The sequence below is a fragment of the Myxocyprinus asiaticus genome, chromosome 22 (assembly GCF_019703515.2).
Source record: "Myxocyprinus asiaticus isolate MX2 ecotype Aquarium Trade chromosome 22, UBuf_Myxa_2, whole genome shotgun sequence".
Taxonomy (NCBI): domain Eukaryota; kingdom Metazoa; phylum Chordata; class Actinopteri; order Cypriniformes; family Catostomidae; genus Myxocyprinus; species Myxocyprinus asiaticus.
The window spans coordinates 38,330,752-38,352,241 of NC_059365.1; the positions used below are offsets into that span (position 1 = coordinate 38,330,752).

The 21,490-nt window shown below is 39.3% G+C and overlaps 2 protein-coding genes and 1 long non-coding RNA gene across 4 annotated transcripts in view; 1 reads left to right on the forward strand and 2 right to left on the reverse strand.

Moving 5' to 3' along the window:
* The first annotated feature begins 100 nt into the window (after window positions 1-100).
* Window positions 101-5,213, forward strand: LOC127412726 (heterogeneous nuclear ribonucleoprotein A/B-like). 2 transcript variants are annotated; one of them, XM_051649332.1, is made up of 9 exons: window positions 101-207; window positions 621-845; window positions 1,179-1,347; window positions 1,429-1,587; window positions 2,383-2,538; window positions 2,775-2,862; window positions 3,903-4,061; window positions 4,162-4,247; window positions 4,538-5,213. In XM_051649332.1, the coding sequence occupies exons 2-8, from the start codon at window positions 649-651 to the stop codon at window positions 4,230-4,232; spliced, it is 999 nt and encodes a 332-aa protein (XP_051505292.1). In that variant the 5' UTR covers window positions 101-207; window positions 621-648; the 3' UTR covers window positions 4,233-4,247; window positions 4,538-5,213. The 2 variants fall into 2 exon arrangements, with proteins under 2 accessions (XP_051505292.1, XP_051505293.1); XM_051649333.1 differs by lacking the exon at window positions 4,162-4,247.
* Window positions 5,022-21,490, reverse strand: part of LOC127412738 (uncharacterized) — a 99,529-nt gene continuing 83,060 nt past the window's right edge. Inside the window, exon 2 of the long non-coding RNA XR_007892473.1 lies at window positions 5,022-6,234. This is a non-coding gene — a long non-coding RNA (uncharacterized LOC127412738). The remainder of the gene's footprint in view (window positions 6,235-21,490) is intronic.
* LOC127412734 (eukaryotic translation initiation factor 4E-binding protein 3-like) lies at window positions 6,857-13,789 on the reverse strand. The gene is made up of 3 exons (XM_051649344.1): window positions 13,462-13,789; window positions 9,700-9,873; window positions 6,857-7,392 (listed from the first exon to the last, which is right to left on the reverse strand). The coding sequence occupies exons 1-3, from the start codon at window positions 13,592-13,594 to the stop codon at window positions 7,361-7,363; spliced, it is 339 nt and encodes a 112-aa protein (XP_051505304.1). The 5' UTR covers window positions 13,595-13,789; the 3' UTR covers window positions 6,857-7,360.

Here is a 21,490-nt window from a genome sequence, read left to right on the forward strand (position 1 = left end):
AGAATTTCTGTGACGTGTAAAGGACACATCTGATTGGCCGTTGGAATGACAGGCATTTCAAGATATCCAATCAAATGTCCCTTTACTAAAATTCCTTTATCTTCCAACCAGTAATATAAAACCAACCGCTGGGCGGCGCAATAAGGAAGGCCCCACACCGGGAAAGCATTCCACGGACACTTTTCAAGACAGCTTGCTGCTTTTACGGTAAGTATTTACAAGCAAATCATTATTTGTTAACCCAACGCACATATTTAATTGCGGTAACTCATAAATTAAATTATGAGTGAGTTGCAGAAGAGTAAAACTGTAAATGTATCAATTAATTGCGTAATGGAAAAGACGCGGCATGGGCTGCTGCGAGCAACGCACGAGCTTTGTGTGGCGCCTCGCGCTACAGTGTATCAATTCTCTTCCTAACCGTTGATTAAAAAATGTAAAATTCAACGTCTATGGAATTCGTGCTGTTGCTTTTGTAACTCATCGTATTCCATCCACGTGTTTACATTTGTGTTGCGTATGAAAATGGAAGCGCCGCTGTTCAAAATGGTGGAGCAAATGCACAGTCTTTTGCGTTACATAAGGCCCTTCCTTTCGTAACCATCTCCATCTCTCCGCAGTTTTAGGTTTTCACATTAAACTACCATCATGTCAGACGCCGAGCAGCAGTATATGGAGACATCGGAAAATGGCCACGAGGGCGAGGAGGATCTGAACGAAGCCGGGGAGGCTGCAGCGCACGCAGAAGCCGGCGCCGACGGAACGGCCGGGAATGACGAAGACTCTCAAAATGGTGCATCGGACGGCGGGCAAATTGATGCGAGCAAAGGAGAAGAAGATGCGGGGTATGTTGGTGTTAAATGTTCGGTCATAAGATCATGTGTTCCTTTCCGTCTTTGTTGGCGCCATGTGTATGGGGGATGGGCGCTTTGGTGAATTAAGCATGGAGTGGGCCTAAATAAATAATTAATTACTGTTAGACATCTATATATAATGGTATCGAAAGTTTATGAGCGTAAGCGGTGTGTTTTGGGATTACATCAGCGTCGTGTTGGTTTAGCACGAGTATCAGCCTCATTTTATGTTTTAGGTGAAGAAATGGTGAATTTGATAAACGTGCTAGTACGCTCCCTTCCGGTCATACCCTGTTCACACGTTTTTCTGGTTGATTTCCTCAGGAAAATGTTTGTCGGGGGGCTCAGCTGGGACACTAGTAAAAAGGATCTTAAAGATTACTTCTCCAAATTTGGAGAGGTGACAGACTGCACCATCAAAATGGACCCCAACACCGGAAGATCAAGAGGATTCGGGTTCATTCTGTTCAAAGAGTCGGCTAGTGTAGACAAGGTGAGCTTTGGAAATCCTAAAATGGGAAATCTTAACCTGATTCTACAATGGCATACTGAATAACAGGTCTGTCTTCTGCAGGTTTTGGCGCAAAAAGAGCACAGATTGGACGGACGACAGATTGACCCCAAGAAAGCGATGGCAATGAAGAAAGAACCCCAGAAGAAGATCTTTGTTGGCGGTCTTAACCCTGAAACTACAGAAGAGAGGATCCGCGAGTATTTCGGTGCCTTTGGCGAGGTATGAGATCTTCCGGTTTAGATTTTCAAACACTATGGTTTTATATTAAGCAAACTGCACACGATGAAAATGTTTGAGTTTTTCACCTTATGGACATATGCAATCTAAAATAATATGCGTCCACTTGTTTGTACCACTAAATGGAATACAGATCAATGTTTATACCGTATCTTTACGTTTTTTTTATCCCCTTTTCTTCCAATGTTGGAATGCCCAATTCCTACTACTTTAGTAGGTCCTCGTGGTGGCGTGGTTACTCGCCTCAATCCGGGTGGCGGAGGACAAGTCTCGGTTGCCTCCGCTTCTGAGACGGTCAATCCGCGCATCTTGTCACGTGGCTTGTTGAGTGCGTTACTGTGGAGACGTAGCACGTGTGGAGGCTTCATGCTATTCTCCGCGGCATCCACGCACAACTTGCCACGTGCCCCACCATGAGCAAGAACCACATTATAGCAACCACGAGGAGGTTACCCCATGTGACTCTACCCTCCCTAGCAACCGGGCCAATTTGGTTGCTTAGGAGACCTGGCTGGAGTCACTCGGCACACCCTGGATTCGAATTCACGACTCCAGGGGTGGTAGTCAGCGTCAATACTCGCTGAGCTACCCAGGCCCCCATTTTTACCATATCTATACTCGTGTTGCCATGTGTTATTGGACATTTCTGCACAGATAAAAATTAATAGTCTGCATTCCAAGTCTTCTGTTGCTCATCTATTTGAGTTTGCATGTTATTTCTGAATTGTATGTTTTTTTTGGTACACATTTGTAACTTCATTTCTTATATTAATGCAGATCGAGACTATTGAGCTTCCAATGGATCCAAAGACGAATAAAAGGAGAGGGTTTGTCTTCATCACCTTTAAGGAAGAAGAATCTGTTAAGAAAATTCTTGAGAAGAAATATCACAACGTCAGTGGAACAAAGGACTTAAATGGGAAAGAAGGCCTTGTGAGTGTTTTCATGACTTCTACCTCGAATTTCTGGATGGAAATGGTTGTAGATATTCAGTGTCTGACACTGCACTACCTGTTTAAACTTTGAACCCTGACAACATAGTTACATTTTTGAACTTTTATAGCCAGTGGCCATATCTCTCATAATTAATTTTTAGTGGTGTGTTTTGTGCAGAGATTTTGTGTGGTATGACACATTGTGACTCATCGCTCAATCTTGTATTCTTCCAGTGCGAGATTAAAGTTGCACAGCCTAAGGAAGTGTACCAGCAGCAGCAGTATGGAGGCCGCTTTGGAGGTCGAGGAAGGGGACGTGGAGGTTAGTACTGCTGAACAGACACTTCTCGCCCTTTAGTTTTGGATACATAAGTCTAAAGTTTAACAAGATAGTCATTGCTTGTTAGGCCTCTTGCATAAGCTTCAAAATGAAGTACTGTTTATTGTGTGTAAATTAAATGCAAAAGCTGGGCTAAGTTTTTAAAAGTTAGGTTTAACTAGGCTTCAGGAACTGAGTCAAGTGTTAACATGTTTCAAATGCTTTATGATGGAAAAACTCACTCTGCATCTATTAAAGGTATATTCCAGGTTCAATACAAGTTAAGCTTAATCGACTGCATTTGTGGCATCATTTTGATTACCACAAAAATTAGTTTTAACTTTTGCCTCCTTAAAAAAAGAAGAAAAAAAAAGAGCAAAAATCTGGGTTACAGTAAGGCACTTACAATGGAAGTGAATGAGGCCAGTCTGTAAACATTAACATTTCATAAGTATAGCTACAAGACATAATATATATATTATGTATGTGCTGGTTAACACCATTTTAGTGTGATAGAAATACTTGATAACCTTTTCTGTGTAAAGTTGTATCCAACTTTATAACTTGCACCGCCTTAAACCCTGAAATGACCGAAAAATTTGGATTTAAACAACTTTTTCAGCTCAAATAATACACAAGTTTTAAGAGTTAATGTAAATGCTTTTATAAAATAAGCTTCACATTTCTGCCTTTTTACCCCTCCAAAAATGGACCCCATTCACTTCTATTGTAAGTGCATCACTGTAACCTCAATTTTGTTTTCTTTTTAAAGGATGGATGAGTCAATTATTTTTGTGATAATCAACAATTTGCCACAAATGCAGTCATTTGAGCTTAACATTTTTTTTTAACATTCAATATTTATTTTAAGCACATTGGCTGATCTCAGATCTGAAATCTAAAGTCCATTCCAAAAATACATTACAAGTCTTAAATTTAGGGCCAGTTGCATTACAGTTTTACAAGTCACTTGCATATATCATTTAACATAAATATGGCACAGCACTTGTGTATAAAATAATGGGTAATATTTTGTTTTATAGGCCAAGGTCAGAACTGGAATCAGGGCTACAATAACTACTGGAACCAAGGCTATGGTAACCAAGGTTATGGCTACGGTGGGCAGCAAGGCTACGGTGGATATGGAGGCTACGGCAACTATGATTATTCAGCAGGCTACTACGGCGGTGGATATGACTACAGTAAGCGTTGATTGTCCGTGGGTTTTCCCTCCCCCCGTTGGGTTCTTGTGAATACAAGGGTCTCAAGTTCCTTTCTCTGCTTTTTTTCTCACCCCCCTAGACCAGGGCAGTACAAGCTATGGAAAAACTCCGAGACGTGGGGGTCACCAGAGTAGCTACAAGCCATACTGATCATGTGTAGTGCAGGTATGCATTGATTTTCTAACCATTCATGGTAAGGTTAATCTGGTTGTCACCCTTAACATGTTTTAAAGCGCAATTCATCTCCATTTATCCAAGCAACTGTAACGCAGATGAAAATTGGGGGGGGACTAAATATCCAATCGCTTGTTTGGTGGGATGTTATTTCATCAAACACTGATCCAGTAGGGCTGTAGTGGTAGATCAGGATAGGCCCCATCTCCATTTCATTTTGGGTAATGATTTGTAGGACGTGTAGATTCAAACTAAATCTCGATGCTGTTTCTCTTTTAAAGGTCGTAAAACTACAGAGGAACCAGTGATCTGGTCACAGTGAACATTTGGGGTCTTTTACTTTTGGAAGTTGGCAGAGTCTGGACTTCTGCTTCATTTTGTACAGAAAACATAAGGAACGGGGGGAGCAAATGTCACTTCACTTTTGTTTTATAATTTTTTTTTTGTCCCTTTTACATTTCCAGAGATGGAAGTGTTATTTTTTTACTGTACTTTTTGGTACCTTTTTGAATCTAATGTATTGTATGGTTGTATTTTACATCTTGGCTGTCTTACCACATCTAGGCTCAGAGCTCTCAAAACGCTTTCAGAATAAACCATTTTGGTTACATTTTCTTTGGTGTTTCAAGATTCTATTTTTTTTTTCCTGTTTGTCACCTGTGCTCTGTGTTGCAAAGTTGCATGACCTCAAGGTGAGATGAAAGGGATTTCTTAATGATTGTAAGCTTGTCCATTGAAATCTGTTGTTGGAAAGTTTTTAGGAGACTTTTTTTTTTTCTTCTCTTTACTGCTTTTAAGGAGATTTCCTCCCATCTTGTTATTTAAAAGTGGCTTTAATGGTAAACTATACCTCAAAACATACACAGGTAACTGTAACAGGATTCTTTCTCTAAACACTGGCAATGCATTCCTCCAGTGTCTTGGACAAATTTCAAAAAATAAACTTGGTTTTTATGATGTCTGTTGTCTGTCTAATGCTTTTGAATAATGCCTGTAATGATGTGCTACCCGCAGGTGCTCTTTCAGTGCATCAACATTATTGTAATGTAGTTGTCCTTCTGAACCAACAACACAAATGCAATGTTGCAGGGTTCCAACACTAATGGGGAAAACCTGGAAATTGGAGAAATCATTGCAATTGATGTCAAATGTCCTAACCCTAAGTATTATTAAACTCTGCTCTCAAATTGTCATTGGCAAGACATTGCTCTTCATATGTCTTAAAGAAATCCTTAACCAGTAATTACAAATAACTGTAAAAGTATTCAAATTAGGCTTTTCTTTGGTAACTGATAGAAGAATGTAAGATTCAACAGTCTTAAATGCACACAGTGTAATTTGAAAAACTAGGTCACTAAAGGTTGAGGGAGTTCAATCACTCTTTACTAGGGAGGATTTACATTTGTATTATAATGGTTACTGGACAGCTTCCAAAGGTCCCTGCATATGCTGTGCTATTGCCAGGGTGTACCCAAACCTAACAGCAATCATTTGTTTTGGAACACAGCCTAGATAACATGCCTGTATATGGCATCTCGTTCCAAATTTAACCTGAGACATTGCTCAAGCATGTCTTTCACTTCTGATTTGTTAAAAATTGAAATTCTTGTTAAAGCAGCAACAAAGGTTTTCTTTCTTGACAGAATCTCCAAAGATTTTGCCTGCTTTTGAGTTCATAATTTGCTGAGGATTTTGAATCTGTTTCAGTTAAAAAAAAAAGAAAAAAGACTTGCTAGATTCAAGAAGTCTAAAGTGGCATGTTATTAAAAAAAATAAAAACACCAACTTTTTGATAATGAGTCCATATGCATTCAGTACACAATCTAGATTAGGGGCGGTTTGATTTAAAGGTGCACTCAATAATTTTTTCCTCATTAAAAAAAGTTGAACTCCTAAAAACATGAATTGTAATTTTGCAATATAAGTAGGAAATCATGAGCACTCACATTAAAATGAAGACTCCAATCATATCAGTAACCTTATAAAAGCTGTTTTAGTCTACATGGAGAGGGTCCGCACATGGGGGCCGCCATGTTAGAATCACATGACCAGCCGAATACTACTCACTTAATCTCAGTAACCGTCCTGTTATTTGACACTTTCACTCATTGATTAAAGTAATCATGACTGACTGTGAATATTACATTTCTACAATGGCATCTGAAACTGAAAACTATTGATTTGAAATGATGCTGCATCCAAACCACTAGGTGTCAGTGTAAGTCCAAGATGACACAAAGACAAAAGTTACTGAGTGCACCTTTAAAGGAATAATATATTACATTTGTATTTCAATTTTCTCTAATATAATTACATTTTTGGCACTGGAAGTCATAATTTAGTTTATGACAATTTTCTGCACTCTATCTGACCCCTTTTTTTTCCAAGGCCTAAAACTTGAACAATTCTTTTTTTTTGTCTTGCAAGCACTGGTATTTCTTTGAGGAAATGCAAATCTAGTGTACAAGTGTAGAAGACCTTTTTAGCACTAGAGGGAGTTAGAGGTCACATGTTTTTGTAGGTTATGCAACTTTTCTTGATACTAAAACCAAGACTAGTAGGCAATACATTTTGCCAAACTAAATAAATCAAAACACAAGTATGTCTTTTTTTTTTCCAAACAAGATAAAACATGAAGGAATCCAGGCAAATAAAACACCAGGAAAAACCCTGATGGCACATGGTGGTTTACATTTGTTCTGATGTGCTATTTCAGTTGAATCACCAAAGCATGCAACATTCATTCATTTGGCATTTAGTCGATGTCTACCATTAAACAACCCACATATTTGCTGATATACATGCTGTTCAGAAATGAGAGATTTTGTCAAGATTTTGCCCTGACTCGTTTGTAATGCTACATTTTCTTTAAAAAAGTAGAAAGTACCATATGTACAATAAAGAACTGACAAACATTTCTCTTTTTCTTTTTGTAACCTTCTAACAAACACTTTTACACAAAAGAGTAAGACACCCTTTGGGCATTTGGCTCCTTAAAAAGCCTTGTGAATCTGGTGAATGTGTGATGTCCGCTGATTATGGGCCACGCAGCAACATCCCAGCAGATAAAAGAGACAATTCTCCACAGGAGGTAAATGAAAGATTCAAATGTCCATCTCAAACTGGTTATCATCAGCTAAAGAAGAAAAAAAGAAAAGAGCAATAGAGATTTGTTAGAGTGTGTTTCTAGAAGGTTATCAAGCAGAGAGAGTCATATTCAACAGAAAGAGACCTTGATAAACTTTTTGTGGTCTTTAAAGGTGAAGTGTGTATTTTTTCAATGTTACAGTTGTGTTTGGGAACCGAAAGCCTTTTCCTTTATAATGATTTTCAAACAAAAATACTCTTGACAGAGTTCCCTGCGACCACATAGCGGCATTGCAATGCGAAACTGAACAGTTCTAAACATACAATGGTACCAGTGTAACACGAATCACTCGTATGAGTCGGTTCTTTTGAATCTACAACGCAAAACACAGTGCTTCCTACCGCTTTTATCTGCCGGTTCTTTTCAGTAAATCAAAAACTTAAAAGTGCACTCAGTAACTTTTGTCTTTGTGTCATCTTGGACTTATGCTGACACCTAGTGTTTTGGATGCAGCATCATTTAAAATCAATAGTTTTCAGTTTCAGATGCCATTGTAGAAATGTAGTATTCACAGACAGTCATGATTACTTTAATCTATCAGTGAAAGTGTCAGATAACAGGACGGTTACTGAGATTAAGCAAGTAGTATTCAGCTGGTCATGTGATTCTAACATGGCAGCCCCCATGTGCGGACCCTCTCCATGTAGAATAAAACAGCTTTTATAAGGTTACTGATATGACTGGAGTCTTAATTTTAATGTGAGTGCTCATGATTTCCTACATATATTGTAAAATTACAATTCAAGTCTTTAGGAGTTAAACTTTTTTAATGAAGACAAAATTACTGAGCGCACCTTTAATAAACTGCAAGTCATTCATTTCATCATATCTCACTTAATGTAGCCAACATTTCTTAATGAACTAATCCGACTCTTAATGAAAAAGAGTATGCAAACAGACAATTTGCAAGAATCTATTTTGTTAATGATCTACTCCTTTGGTAACAGTAAATCCAAATTTTATTTCCTCAAAAGTACTAAAGAATCGTTAATGGAACCGTTAAGGAACCAAAATCTTTAAGACGAATCGGAACTGGAATTGTTAAATTCTTTACTATTCCCATCCCTATACTTTTTCTGTCCCAGCTTAATATGCAGAGTCAACTATAAGTAATCCATTCATATTTCGATTCCCCTGAAAAATGTAAAGACTCTCCGGCAGTTCCAGAAATGTCATTATCTTTGCATTTCTGTTTGGTACTGCAGAAATTATACACTTTACTAAGTTCATTTAAAGTTTATTCTGAGATTGAACAAAGGCTGTTGAAACTGTTTTCCACTTAATTATAAATCTGAAATGCCCATTAGGTTAAAGGAATAGTTCACCCAAAAATGAAAATATGCTGATAATTTACTCACCCTCAGGCCATCCAAGATGTATCTGAGTTTCTGTCTTCATCAAAACAGAAATGAAACAAGGCAAGTGAATGTACTCCATCTTTTGACGGTCCAAAATGCATATTTAGGGTGCATCAAAATAATCCACACGACTCCAGTCGACAAATAAAGTTCTTCTGAACCCAAACGATTTATTATTTTGAGAATCAAAACAATACTTATATACTTTTTAACTACAAATGTTCGCTTCCATACATCTCTGTGACGCGCGCTCATGAGAGGGATGACGTAAACTTGTTGGTAAAGTCACACGTCACGTGGAGGAGGAGTCAGGAAGCGCGTCATTGTTTACATCGGGTTTTTTTTATTATTATTATTATTTGGAAATGATTTTTTTATTTATTTTATATTGTTTTGAAATTGTTTTGGACTGTTTTGGTTTGTGAACGGCACAAGTTTCTCTTGTAAACAATGATGCGCTTCCTGACATCCTCCTCCACGTGACACGTGACCTTACCAACGAGCTTACGTCATCCCTCTCATGAGCGCGCATCACAGAGATGTACGGAAGCAAACATTTGTAGATAAAAAGTATATAAGTATTGTTTTGATTCTCAAAATAATAAATCGTTTGGGTTCCGAAGAACTTTATTTGTCGGCTGGAGTCGTGTGGATTATTTTGATGCACCCTAAATATGCATTTTGGACCGTCAAAAGATGGAGTACATTCACTTGCATTGTTTAGAGGAGGAGGCCTGAAATGAAATCCTAAAAGTCTTAAATTCTGTTTTGATGAAGAAAGAAACCCAGATACATCTTGGATGGCCTGAGGGTGAGTAAATTATCAGCACATTTTCATTTTTGGGTGAACTATTCCTTTAAGGAGAAACTTGAAGTCTTTTTCCTGGAAATGTTATTGCAAAACAAGTTTTCCTTATATATATATATATCATTTTACCTGCCAGATCCTTATCCTCCTCCAACTCCTCTTTGAGTTCCTGCAGTTTGGACATGGGATGGTGTGAAGGAATGGTCACCCCAGGAATCTGAGGCAGACAGCAGGGTGGGGTCCGGGCGATGGGGGAGTTTCTACAGTCGAGGAGGAACTTTCTGTCGTAAATAATCCGGGTTCCTGGAGGAGGGGCAGGACATGTATTATAGCAGCCAATCATGTGCTTACAAAAACATATTTACACTGTAGTTCTTTGTTCAGACAATAAAACCTTCTTTTTTTTTTTTTTTTTTTTAAGAGTATATGGTTACAGCCAAAAGTTTTAGCACACAAAAACAAACAATAAAATAAAGCTTTGCATTCAAAAACGAGCAACAACTCTAGTCTCGTTTAACCAAGATAAGGAACTTTGTGCCATTTAACAAGTCCATCCTATAAGTGTAAATGAAGCCTCTAACACTTTTGAGATTTTGCATGAGGAAGAAGTACTTTTTGTAGTGAATTGCATGTTGGGTTGCCATCTGTCCCGTATTTAAATATAAAATGATGCGTGATTTGTCCCGTATTTAAGTTGGTCAGATGGCGTCACGGTGAAATCGTTCCACATCGCCAATTTAACATTGATATTAGTTGGAAAATGTGCCTACGGTGGGTAAGGGACCGTCTGAAAAGTCTACACATGCTAAAACGTGCTAATACTGTGGAGGGTGTGTTAAGGGACCGTCTGGAAAGTCCACAAATGGTGGTAAATCTGTGGAGTTTTTTCTATATAAATGTTCACTAAGATCAAGCAATGTATGAATACAATAATAAAGACAAGTACAGGTGAAGGAAAAAACAAAACAAATAAAATAAATAAAAATGATAAAAAAATACAAATATGTATAAACCATTCAAAATGTACATATAAATAAGACAAATAATCAGAAAAAAATTAAAATACATATATTTTTAATATATAATGATGTTTTTTTTTTTTTTTAAATAAGTCATGGGTCAGGAAAGCTCTAATTTCAGCATATAAGAAAGGATATACAATTTTTATTAATAACGCATATTAACTCAATGCATTTATTGCTAAAACTGTGGAGGATGTGGTTAGGGGCTGTGATTTTCCCCCCCTTCAAACTTCAAAAGTGGCAACCCTAATGACTCGGTACCCCTATTTTAGTTCCAGGAAACTTGAGCTCTTCTGCATGTGAGTAAATGCAAAGCCATTTTAAAGGGCACCACAATGTAGCGAATGAGTTCCAACCTCCTGTTAAGAAAAGTTGTAAACAAACCTGTGATGGTTATCCATTCAAGTAAAAAAAAAAAGGTCTCAAGTTTAACCTATGCGAAAAGCAGTGCTATCAGTGTAGCTACAGAAGCCATGCTGTACCCAACAGCCAGTAACTGAAAAACATGTTATGCAACCTTTGCTATTTAGTGCAATGTGTTCTGGACAAAAGAGGGGTGAGAGTGAAGGGGGAGGGGCAGGGTGTGGACCGAGTCAGTGACAGGGGTTGAACGAACAGTGGTCAAAAGTGTGAGCTGCTATGGTTAGTGGTTGTAGAATGCAGGGAGACCAACCCAACTGTTTCAGCAGGACTTTCCATCTGCACAGTTCAGGAAGGCATGCTTTGTTCCTTCTATTTAAAGTCGTGCAATGTAAGAAAGTGGAACATTTTCAAAAAGAAGGGCATTTGAGGGCAATTTGTTTAGATTGCAGCATCAGTTTTCACTCTGAATCTCACAGAATCATTTCCAGGTCACATTTCTACTCCAAAATAATAATAAAAAGTCATTTGCATAAAGAAAATTAAGCTTATTTTTATGTGACATTATTTTTCATGACAATTAACCACATTTCTCCCCCGAATTCTCATTACTGCAAAGCGTCTGGATGTTTTACTCCTGATACATATGAGTTTTTTTTATCATTCCCACTATTCTCAATGTAAAATGGTAAAACAATGCTGTCATACAATACTTTTTTTTCTTTTACATTTAAATCAGCATAAAGACATGAATATATATATAGTCCCATCAGTGTTGGGTAAATTACTCAAAAAATGTAATCAATTACAAATTACTTCTTTAAAATTACAATCAGATTATGTCATCAGACAAAGTAAACATTACTAATTACTTTACTCTTAGGTTACTTTCTTAAACACTTCAACGAATGCTTCTGTTTTTCTGCTAAACAAATTTGAAAATAATATCTATATTTCCTCCTTGTTCATTATCGCACACAATTCAGCTGTCACATTATACATAAATAATATTATTTTAGAAATATGTGTAACCCAAGTAATGTAATTAAAAGTAATGACCTAAACTGAAAGTAACTGTAATCTGTTTGCAAGAATAAAATGTATAAATGTGTAATGTATTACACTACTTTTTGGGTTAAAAGTAATTAGCTTAAAGTAACTAATTACTATGTAATCAGATTACACCAACGCTCATTACCATGATGTATACATACTTAATTGCAATAATCATTATCTATTTGCAATAAGAATTTGGGTGTGGAAATGTGCTTAACTGTCATGAAAATAATGTCACAATGCAAAATGGTCCATAAGGGTCCTTAAAATAGGCTTCGTTTTTTTCTTTTCTTTAAGCAAAACATAATTTTGTATTTCTTTCTCTTAGTTTTGGGGGTTCTTGACCGGTTTTGTGAGATTCACATACTTCTAGAAATGAGTGCACATACCTCATCAGTATTTTTCTGTGATCTGTTATTTTACTTTCTACCCTGAGGGAACCATCCATGATCCAGTGGCCCCAATGATCCCAACCCATGTCTAGCGAGAGTTCTGTTATTCCTGAAATCCACAACAGCTGTGGAGGAGGAGGGAGGCTGTTTCTAAGAATTGTCTCCTCATCTGCATGCTATTACAGTTACAGCCACATGAGAAAGATATGCAGAGAGGGACAAAGCAGACTGAGAAACATGTGGGGTGGAGGGTCCAACACCTAAAATAATGTGGTCATGCGTTTGTTTATCAAAACATTTGGATGCCCATTATCTTTATGTACCCGTTTGGGGACATATAAGCTGTAAATCAGATAACCAGACATTGTACCATAACATAAGGCAGGGCAGTTGAACTGTCTGGCTGCAAATAGTCTGCCATAAATGATTAACTCGGATCGCAAAACAGACTGTGTTGTAGCGCAAGAATGTTATATCACGCACGTTGCGGTGCAGCGTGGTGGTCTTACAAGACTTAAACATATTTTCATGGTTTTCAAGTTAACACACGTATGCTATACTCGACCATATTAAATATTCGTTGACTACTGAATAAATATACAGTAGGTATTAAATGAAAACACGCAATGTTTTCAACTTTTCCCCGTCACGGGCGCACGTGCGTCAAGCAGTACTAGCGATACAATTTGCTCGCGCAGCCGCCTTATAAATATATATTTTATTTTTCATTTAATTGAAATACACAGTTTTTGGTTCCCAGAACGGACGTTGTAAAGTTCTGTTTTGGTTAACCAGGAAACTATTTTTGTTTTACGGAATTAGGACGTTCCCTGTAGGTTTGGAGAACGTTCTTCTAACGTTCTCATAACCTCTACGTTCCGATCTCCTTTCTGCAACCCTGCTGTACGTCAATAATAAATCTACACTCCATGTCTAGTATTTTTATTAAAATACAAACCTCCTGTCTCGATGCAAGTTTACTCACCTATCTTGTTTAATCTACCTACTTACACAAATCAAATAAATCTGAAAGTTTTCTTTCCATTAAAACATAATCGTACCTCCTGGTGTGGTGGAGAAAAGTGTTCCTCCAGGAGTCTGACTGTAGCAGTCTGGGAGTTGAGACCAGTCTTTGAGGTGCAGGACACGCGTGGGAATGGGACAGCTCTTGCTCTGCTGCTTGTTGGCAGACATCGTGGGTGAAATGTGCTGAAAAGTCTTTGCCACTAAATATACACTGATATCTGCAGTGACTCTGCAGGGCTGTCTCGGTCCAATACCAGTTCAGACGATTTGGTTGGATAGATCCGAATCAACTTCAACAGAAGTTTAACAATTATTAGAATGTAAGGATATTTTTAGAGAGCAGCAGTGGTGTGGTGACACCCGATGAAGAGAGGCTATCTATACCAGGGCAGTGGTGAGGGGTTATTTAACAACAGCTCAGACTACGTGACTCGCATCATGTGATAAACGAGACTTGATCAACCACAAAAACAGGCCAGTGTAACATGCAGAGTTGCCAGATCTTTAAGTGGAATGGATTTGTTTTTTAGATTCAAGACTACCTTTTAAAATGTAAGTTTAGCGCTTTTTTACATTATGGTCCCCGATAATTATTACCACTTTTCACCGCACTATACGGCCCAGCCGCGAGGACATTAGACACAAACTTCTACACGTTTCATATTACACTACACAGACACAATACACACGCTTATGAAGGCTTATATGTAGTTCCTCTTCACAACCTGAAATTTCACGCTAGCTGTAAAAGCAGATATAAACAAAAACACTTGTAAAGAGAAGCAGTCGTGACTCGTGAGTGAATTGCAATATATTTTTAAATAGTTTATTGCACATATAAGTCTTTTCGGTAATCTCTTACATCACGTCAATAAAAAAAAAAAAAAAAAAATGAATATGCCACTTTAAATTTTCAGGGGTTTTCAAAATGGGTTCCCAGTGGGCCGTTAACCCCCAGTGGGCCGTTAGGGGGTCCGCTGAAATGTTTTTTTTTTTTTTTTTTTTTTTTTTGGTTTATAAAAACATTAATAGTGGAAATAAGATGATAAGAAAGAAAATACATATATATTTTTGGAGATATTATTTACAGAAAAAATTAATATATATATATTTGTTTGTTTTTGCCTTAGTACAATGACAATATAAAAGCCAATTATTTTCACTAACATGCTATCTTTGTAATATCACCCTATCTTTCTCACACTAAAATGTGGTCTTAATCCTTGAAAATACACTGCCTGGTCAACAAAAAAAAGGTGCATACCTCTATCTTTGATTACGGCGTGCATTTGTTGTGGGATTGTTTCGACAACCTTATACAACTCACAACATTTATTTCCGTCCAGAGTTGCATTAATTTTTGGCTGAGATCTTGTATCAATGACGGGAGAGTCAAACCACTCCGTAAAGTCTTCTCCAGCACATCCCAAAGACTTTCGATGGGGTTAAGGTCAAGACTCTGCGGTGGTAAATTAATGTGTGAAAATGATTTCTCATGTTCCCTGAACCACTCTTTCACAATTTGAGCCTGATGAATCTTGGCATTGTCGTCCTGGAAAATGCCCATGCCGTCAGGGAAGAAAAAATCCATTGATGGGATAACCTGGTCATTCAGTACATTCAGGTAGTCAGCTGACTTGCCACATAACGTTGCTGAGTGTAGACTTGACCAATTGAGGAAACCCCAGATCATAACACTGCCTCCAGAGGCTTGTACAGTGGGCACTATGATGGGTGCAACGCTTCATGCGCTTCCCTTCTTACCCTGATGCGCCCATTGCTTTGGAATAGGGTAAATCTGGACTCATCAGACCACATGACCTTTCTCCATCGCTCCACAGTACAATCTTTATGCTCCCTAGCAAGTTGAAGTAGTTTTTTCCGATTAGCCTCACTAACAAGTGGCTTTCTTGTGGCCACACAGCTGTTTAGTCTCAATCCTGTAAATCTCATCGCATTGTGTGTGTGGAAATGCTCTTACTTTCACTATTAATCATAGCCGTGAGTTCTACTGTCGAAACGTGCGAAATGCTGAAGTATAGACCAATCTCATTGTTTACAAAAATTTCAGCTCATGCGCAGTAAGTGGTGGCAGAAAGCTGGCAAGATTTGATTATTAAACGAATGTACGACACAAAACCATCATAAATACATACATATTTTTACAATTATTATAATGATATGGGTTAATAAGATACCTGTAAAAAATTTTCCCTTTATTTGTTTGTACCAAAGCCGAGAGTTGAAATTATCTCCTCAGTCCAGTCAGCTCTGTTGATGACTTGAAGCCACAGCCGTCTACAGAAGCCCTCTAAATAATTTTTTAACAATGGGATCCGATAAAAGTTTACTGTTTTACCATGGTTCTTGCCACCACATCCATGTATGATGTAAGCGGTGATGTTGCCAAAGGATTGTCTATTGCAACCAACAGTTGGATGTCACACTGTGTTGGTTGTGTTTATTTGGAGTCCCGTAGCAACCCTTTACCTATACATTAGGGTTGCCACCCGTCCTGGATTTTCCGGGATCGTCCCAGTTTTTGGCCATCTATCCTGGAAAAATAAGCGTGTAAAACAGGGCTGGATTGGTAATCTGGCATACCGGGCATTTTCCCGGTGGGCCGACGCACTTTGGGGCTGATCAGGGGCGGACAGGCCATCAGGAGAACCGGGACTAAACTGAAATAAGACACCGCGTTATGCAGCATGGGCCACAAAACGGCGCCGCGATATGCCGAAGGGGGCAGCGTAAAATGAGTCTGATGAGCGCTTTGGTGCATGGCCATTAATGCGGGATAATGTTTTTTCTGCGCTCAAGAGCAGCAAATCTCAATTTTATGCTCTGTACGCAAAAACAATCGGTCAAAGAAAACGCGAGATATTCTGTTTGACTGCAAGTCTGTGTCTAGATGCTTGACGATGGTGACTGGTGAGCTTTAAACACTGAATTCAACATGTTTTAGAGAACTATGTGTTCTTAATAGGAAATTCATATTAGTGCTCAACAGATAAGGTTTTTAGTGGTCTGTTCTTAAACCAGTATAATAAATGTGAATTAAAACATTTATTATAATGGTTACATTTATTGTATTAGTGTTTACTACAAAGCAGGAAAAAAGAAAATGTATTGTTATTTATTGTTTTGTTTGAGCTTATCAATGGCTATAATTTATCTTAACATGAATATTGATAGTAATAAAAGTATGTCATTAAATAAAAAAAATGTGTTATTGATATGGGACTGTTTATTTGGCACTTCCTTGTTTTGGTTGCTTTACTTGTAAAACATTAAACAATTAAGACAAGGAAGTTTCAAAGATTGTAAAATTTGCTCAGTGCTAAAGGTTAGTCTCAGTTGGATTTTTTCTTTTACACATTTCAATTTCATAACACAATTCCATCAAATTGCTTTAAAGCTGCACTAAGTAAGATTTTTTTTAATTATTTTTTTTGGTTAAAAATGAACAAATTGCCATTATTGATTGAGTACATCAACAGTCAGTGTTCAAAACAATGTTCTTACCTTACCCTGATTCACTTCTGTAAGCCTACAAAAATTATTTGTATTTTGAGCTGTTGGGTCCGATTTGGCGCAAAATCGCTGGCTTATGACGTACATCCTTGCGTCATTACATCATGTCCGTGAACATAGGAAAGGAGAGCCGGCCGTCTCGTTCCCATGTAAACAGTAGATGGTGGTAATGCACTGTTTTAGTTTACGAGTAGCCGTTAAAAAAAGAAAAAAGAAACGTTTCTGGTTACTCATGTAACCTCAGTTCCCTGAGATGAAGGGAACGAGACATTGCAATGAGCGCTATGGGGAAATTCCTTTTCCACGATCTAGTTGAAGCCCTTGTATCATAACACCAATCTTATGATTGGCAATGATGTTTGAGCCCTGCCCCTTTAGGTGTGCATTTGCCCTATATAAGCAGGCGCTCAAACATCATTTCTTCAGAATTTTCTGACTGAGGGACAAGAACGTGTCACTCGTTCCTCGAAACTCTGAAGTAGTAGTGCGGCCAAGTTTTGCAATGTCTTGTTCCCTTCATCTCAGGGAACCGAGGTTACATGAGTAACCGGAGACATTCTCTATCGATTCAGTTCACTTGACATTGCAATGAACGCTATGGGGAAAGGAGTCCCATCATGCCGCACTATGCAGCGTCTTACCCTAAGATGTGCCAATGTAGAAACACTTAGAAGAATATGTATATGAGGTCACGGGCCCTTCGGGCGGTGACTTATATGTCTTCAATTGTGTATGGGCACCTGCAGGATTTAATCTGAGGGTACGCACTGAAATCTGCCTAGAGGTCTTCACGGGCCTTAAAATGAAACCCGAACCCGACCCGGGACCGCCTGGCCCGACCCTACCCGGCCTGAATGATGCCGTCATATTTTAAGCCCGAACCTGACACGAAATCACTTACTGTCTAATTTCTTCTACTAGTATCTTCTAGTACTAGTAAGTATAGCTGTATTTTATGTAAGCATATAGACAACAATCTTAACAGTACTGAAACAGTCTGAGTGACACATGAGTCCCATGGGGTAACCTCCTCGTGGTCGCTATAATGTGGTTCGCTCTCGGTGGGCTGCATGGTGAGTTGTGCGTGGATGCCGCGGTGGATGGTGTGAAGCCTCCACACGCGCTATGTCTCCGCGGTAACAGGCTCAACAAGCCACGTGATAAGATGCGCAGGTTGACTGTCTCAGCCGCAGAGGCAACTGAGATTCATCCTCCGCCACCCGGATTGAGGCGAGTCACTACGCCACCACGAGGACCTAGAGTGCATTGGGAATTGGGCATTCTAAACTGGGGAGAAAAAGGCACAGCAGCCCCTAGTACACTAGAGCAGAAGGGAAATAATGCATTGCCTTACAGTTTATTTGCTTAAACTTCACCTGGTGCAGAACAATCTGGAATAATATGAAACAATGCAACAGTCCCCTCTATGCAGCCTGATCTTGTTCAGATTGTTGAATCTTTGTGACAACTGCGCTAAAAACAGTCTAAATGCAGTGCAAAGAATGAAACAGAGTGCAGGTTTCTCAACATGCATTTTTGAAAATGTGAAGTTCTTTTTAACTTGACATGGTGTTTAAACAGTGCCGGTCCTACAAAAACACGTTCAGTTTGAATAGCCCTTTGTTCACATGCCACAGCACTAGCTCAGGTTTCTCAAAGTTACCTCTCAAAAGTTTCAGTTGACTGTAGGTAAATTTACACTGTATCCAGCACTGTATTCATAAATATTCCGATACTGTTTTACTGTGTGAGAAACCGCTCCAAATGATTCAGTGAGAGAGCGCTCTGAATGAATTGTACTGAATCACGAACCGATTCAGACCGTTTTGCAAGCCCGTTTGGCCAATTCACTGAAAAGAACCGACTCAAAAGAATTATTTATTCACAAATTGGGCATTGCTAGTTCTTTTAAACAGCCAACAGAAATACGGAACACATTTAATGATTGATGAAATATTCTGAGAGTAAATATTTCTCAGGTCAGTCAGAGCGCTCATGGTACGCACAGTGTGTACAGCCGTACAGCTTCAGGAGCCACTGAATAACCCAAAATTGTGAAAACCAGATGGAAAGTTAATCTTAATCTGAGGATCTATATGAGTCATATAATACACACAGAATAATTAACCCCTTCATAATCAGAGGTAGGTAGGGAGTTTTTATTCTATTGGAAGTGCTTGTGACTTCTAGTGGGAGTAAATTGGTTAGCGGCCTATACAGGCAGCTGTATTAAAATTATAACAGGCAGCCCGCCCTTAATAAGGACCTCGGGCTCACCCACTGAATGGTGGAATAGTAAGCTCTCTAGACAGAGTGGACTCGTGAAGTGATGGATGCCATGTCTAGGTTATAAAACCTTGCGAACGTGTTCTGCGAAGACCATCCTGTAGGGATATACCATTTGTCCATGCCCATGAGGATGCCATGCCTCTAGTTGAATGTGCCTTTACACCAATAGGGCATCTAACGCCCTGTGACTCATAAGCAAGGGCGATCGCATCAACGATCCAGTGAGAGAGCCTTTGTTTGGAGATGGACATGCCTTTTGTGCGTCCTCCATAACAAACGAAGAGCTGAACTGACAGTCTAAACTGGTGAGTGCGCTCCACATATTTGTGCAATGCCCGCACGGGGCATAATAAATGCGCTAACTGTTCCTCATCTGAATTACACGGTGGAGAAGAGAAAGCTTGTAGGTGCACTATCTGAGCCCTGAAGAGCGTGGAAAGCACCTTAGATACATAGCATTTTTTGGGTTTGATGGTGGCTTTTGAAAGCCCCGGACCGAATTCCAGACATGAACTGTCAATCGACAGCGCCTGTTTATCACCAACCTGTTTGACTTAGACCAGAGCCAACAGCAGTGCAGTCTTTAAAGAGAGCACATGTAACTTAGTGGATTCCAGTGGTTGGAACGGGGGGCTCGTGAGCACCCTTAGCACCAGATTTAAGTCCCATGTGGAAACCGTAGTAGGGTGAGGGGGGTTTAAGCACCTTGCTCCCCTAAGGAACTTTATGATCAGATCATGTCTGCTTATAGAGGAACCAGCCTCTGGGGCGTGAAATACTGATATGGTCGCTACATAGACCTTAAGCGTTGACGGAGTAAGACCTGCATCCAACCGCTCTTGAAGGAATGTAAGGATCTCCGTTATGGAGAAATTCACTGGGTCTTTGCTGCATGAAGAGCACCAATCCGCAAACACACGCCATTTTAGTGCATAGAGGCATCTTGTAGACAGAACCGTTTCCTTGTCCTCTCTGACTTTGCTGATGACAGAGTGGAGGAGACATACTGGGGGAAACGCATATTTGCGTTTCATCAGCCACTTGTGGGCCAAGGCATCCACTCCCAGTGAGCTTGGGACATGGAGTACCAAAGAGGGCAGTGGGCTATCTCTGCGGAGGCAAACAGGTCGACTTTCACTTTGACGAACATTTCACAAATCCTCAGAACTGTCTGAAGATGAAGTCTCCATTCCCCCAACATCGGTCCCTGGTACGACAGCATGTCCGCTCCGCAGTTCAGATGGCTCGGAACATATGTCGTGTGCAGGGAGAGGAGATGGTTTGCAGTCCACATGAGCAGGCGTTGTGCCAGGGTCATCACTGGTTTACACTGCAATTTATTTGCACTATCACTGACATATTGTCTGACCGAATCAGAACATGATGATTCACTATGTTGGAATTGAAAGCTTTCACTGCTAAGAAGAGAGCTAGCATTTCCAAGCAGTTGATCTGCCACGCCCCTTTTGCACCTGTCCAAGTGTTGAAAGCCGGGTGTCCATCACACAGCGTGCCCCAACCCGTGTTGGATGCATCCATGGTCACCACTTTTCATCTGAAAACCTGACCCAGCATCACACCCTGCTGATAAAGGTTTGTCAAGTCAAGTCAACCTTTATTTATAAAGCACATTTAAAAACAACAGAAGTTGACACAAAGTGCTTTACAAATCAATCAAATAAATATACAATGACAGAATTATATACATACAAAAAAAGAAATAATAATAATAAATAAATAAATACAATTAAAAACTGCATCAAGTATTTACCTAATTTAACCCATTAAAATGTATTGTTCAAATGCTAAATAATATAAATGCATTTTCAAAGAGGATTTTAAAATGGCTATTGAAGAAGCTGACCTAACATGGTAAGGGAGAATATTCCAAAGTTTAGGATCTACCACAGAGAAGGCACGATCACCCTTTGATCTCAGTTTTGAGTTGTCCATGGTGCTAGAGCAGCCAGGCTGTGGTGAGTCATGGTGATGCGCATGAGCCCCCGACGCCAGGCGTGACTCGATACATGGTGTTTGAGCCAGCACAGGAGAGGTCTCGTGTAAAAGACCTAACGGTATGACGGTGGATCCTGCTACCATAAAACCCAGCATTTTCTGAAAAGACTTCATTGGAGACAGACACCGGTGAATGGTCTGGACGATCTCACTCGTGAGGTGCGCATGCATGCTCATGGAGTCAAGTCGAACCCCCAAAAAGGAGATTTGTTGGCTGGGAGAAAG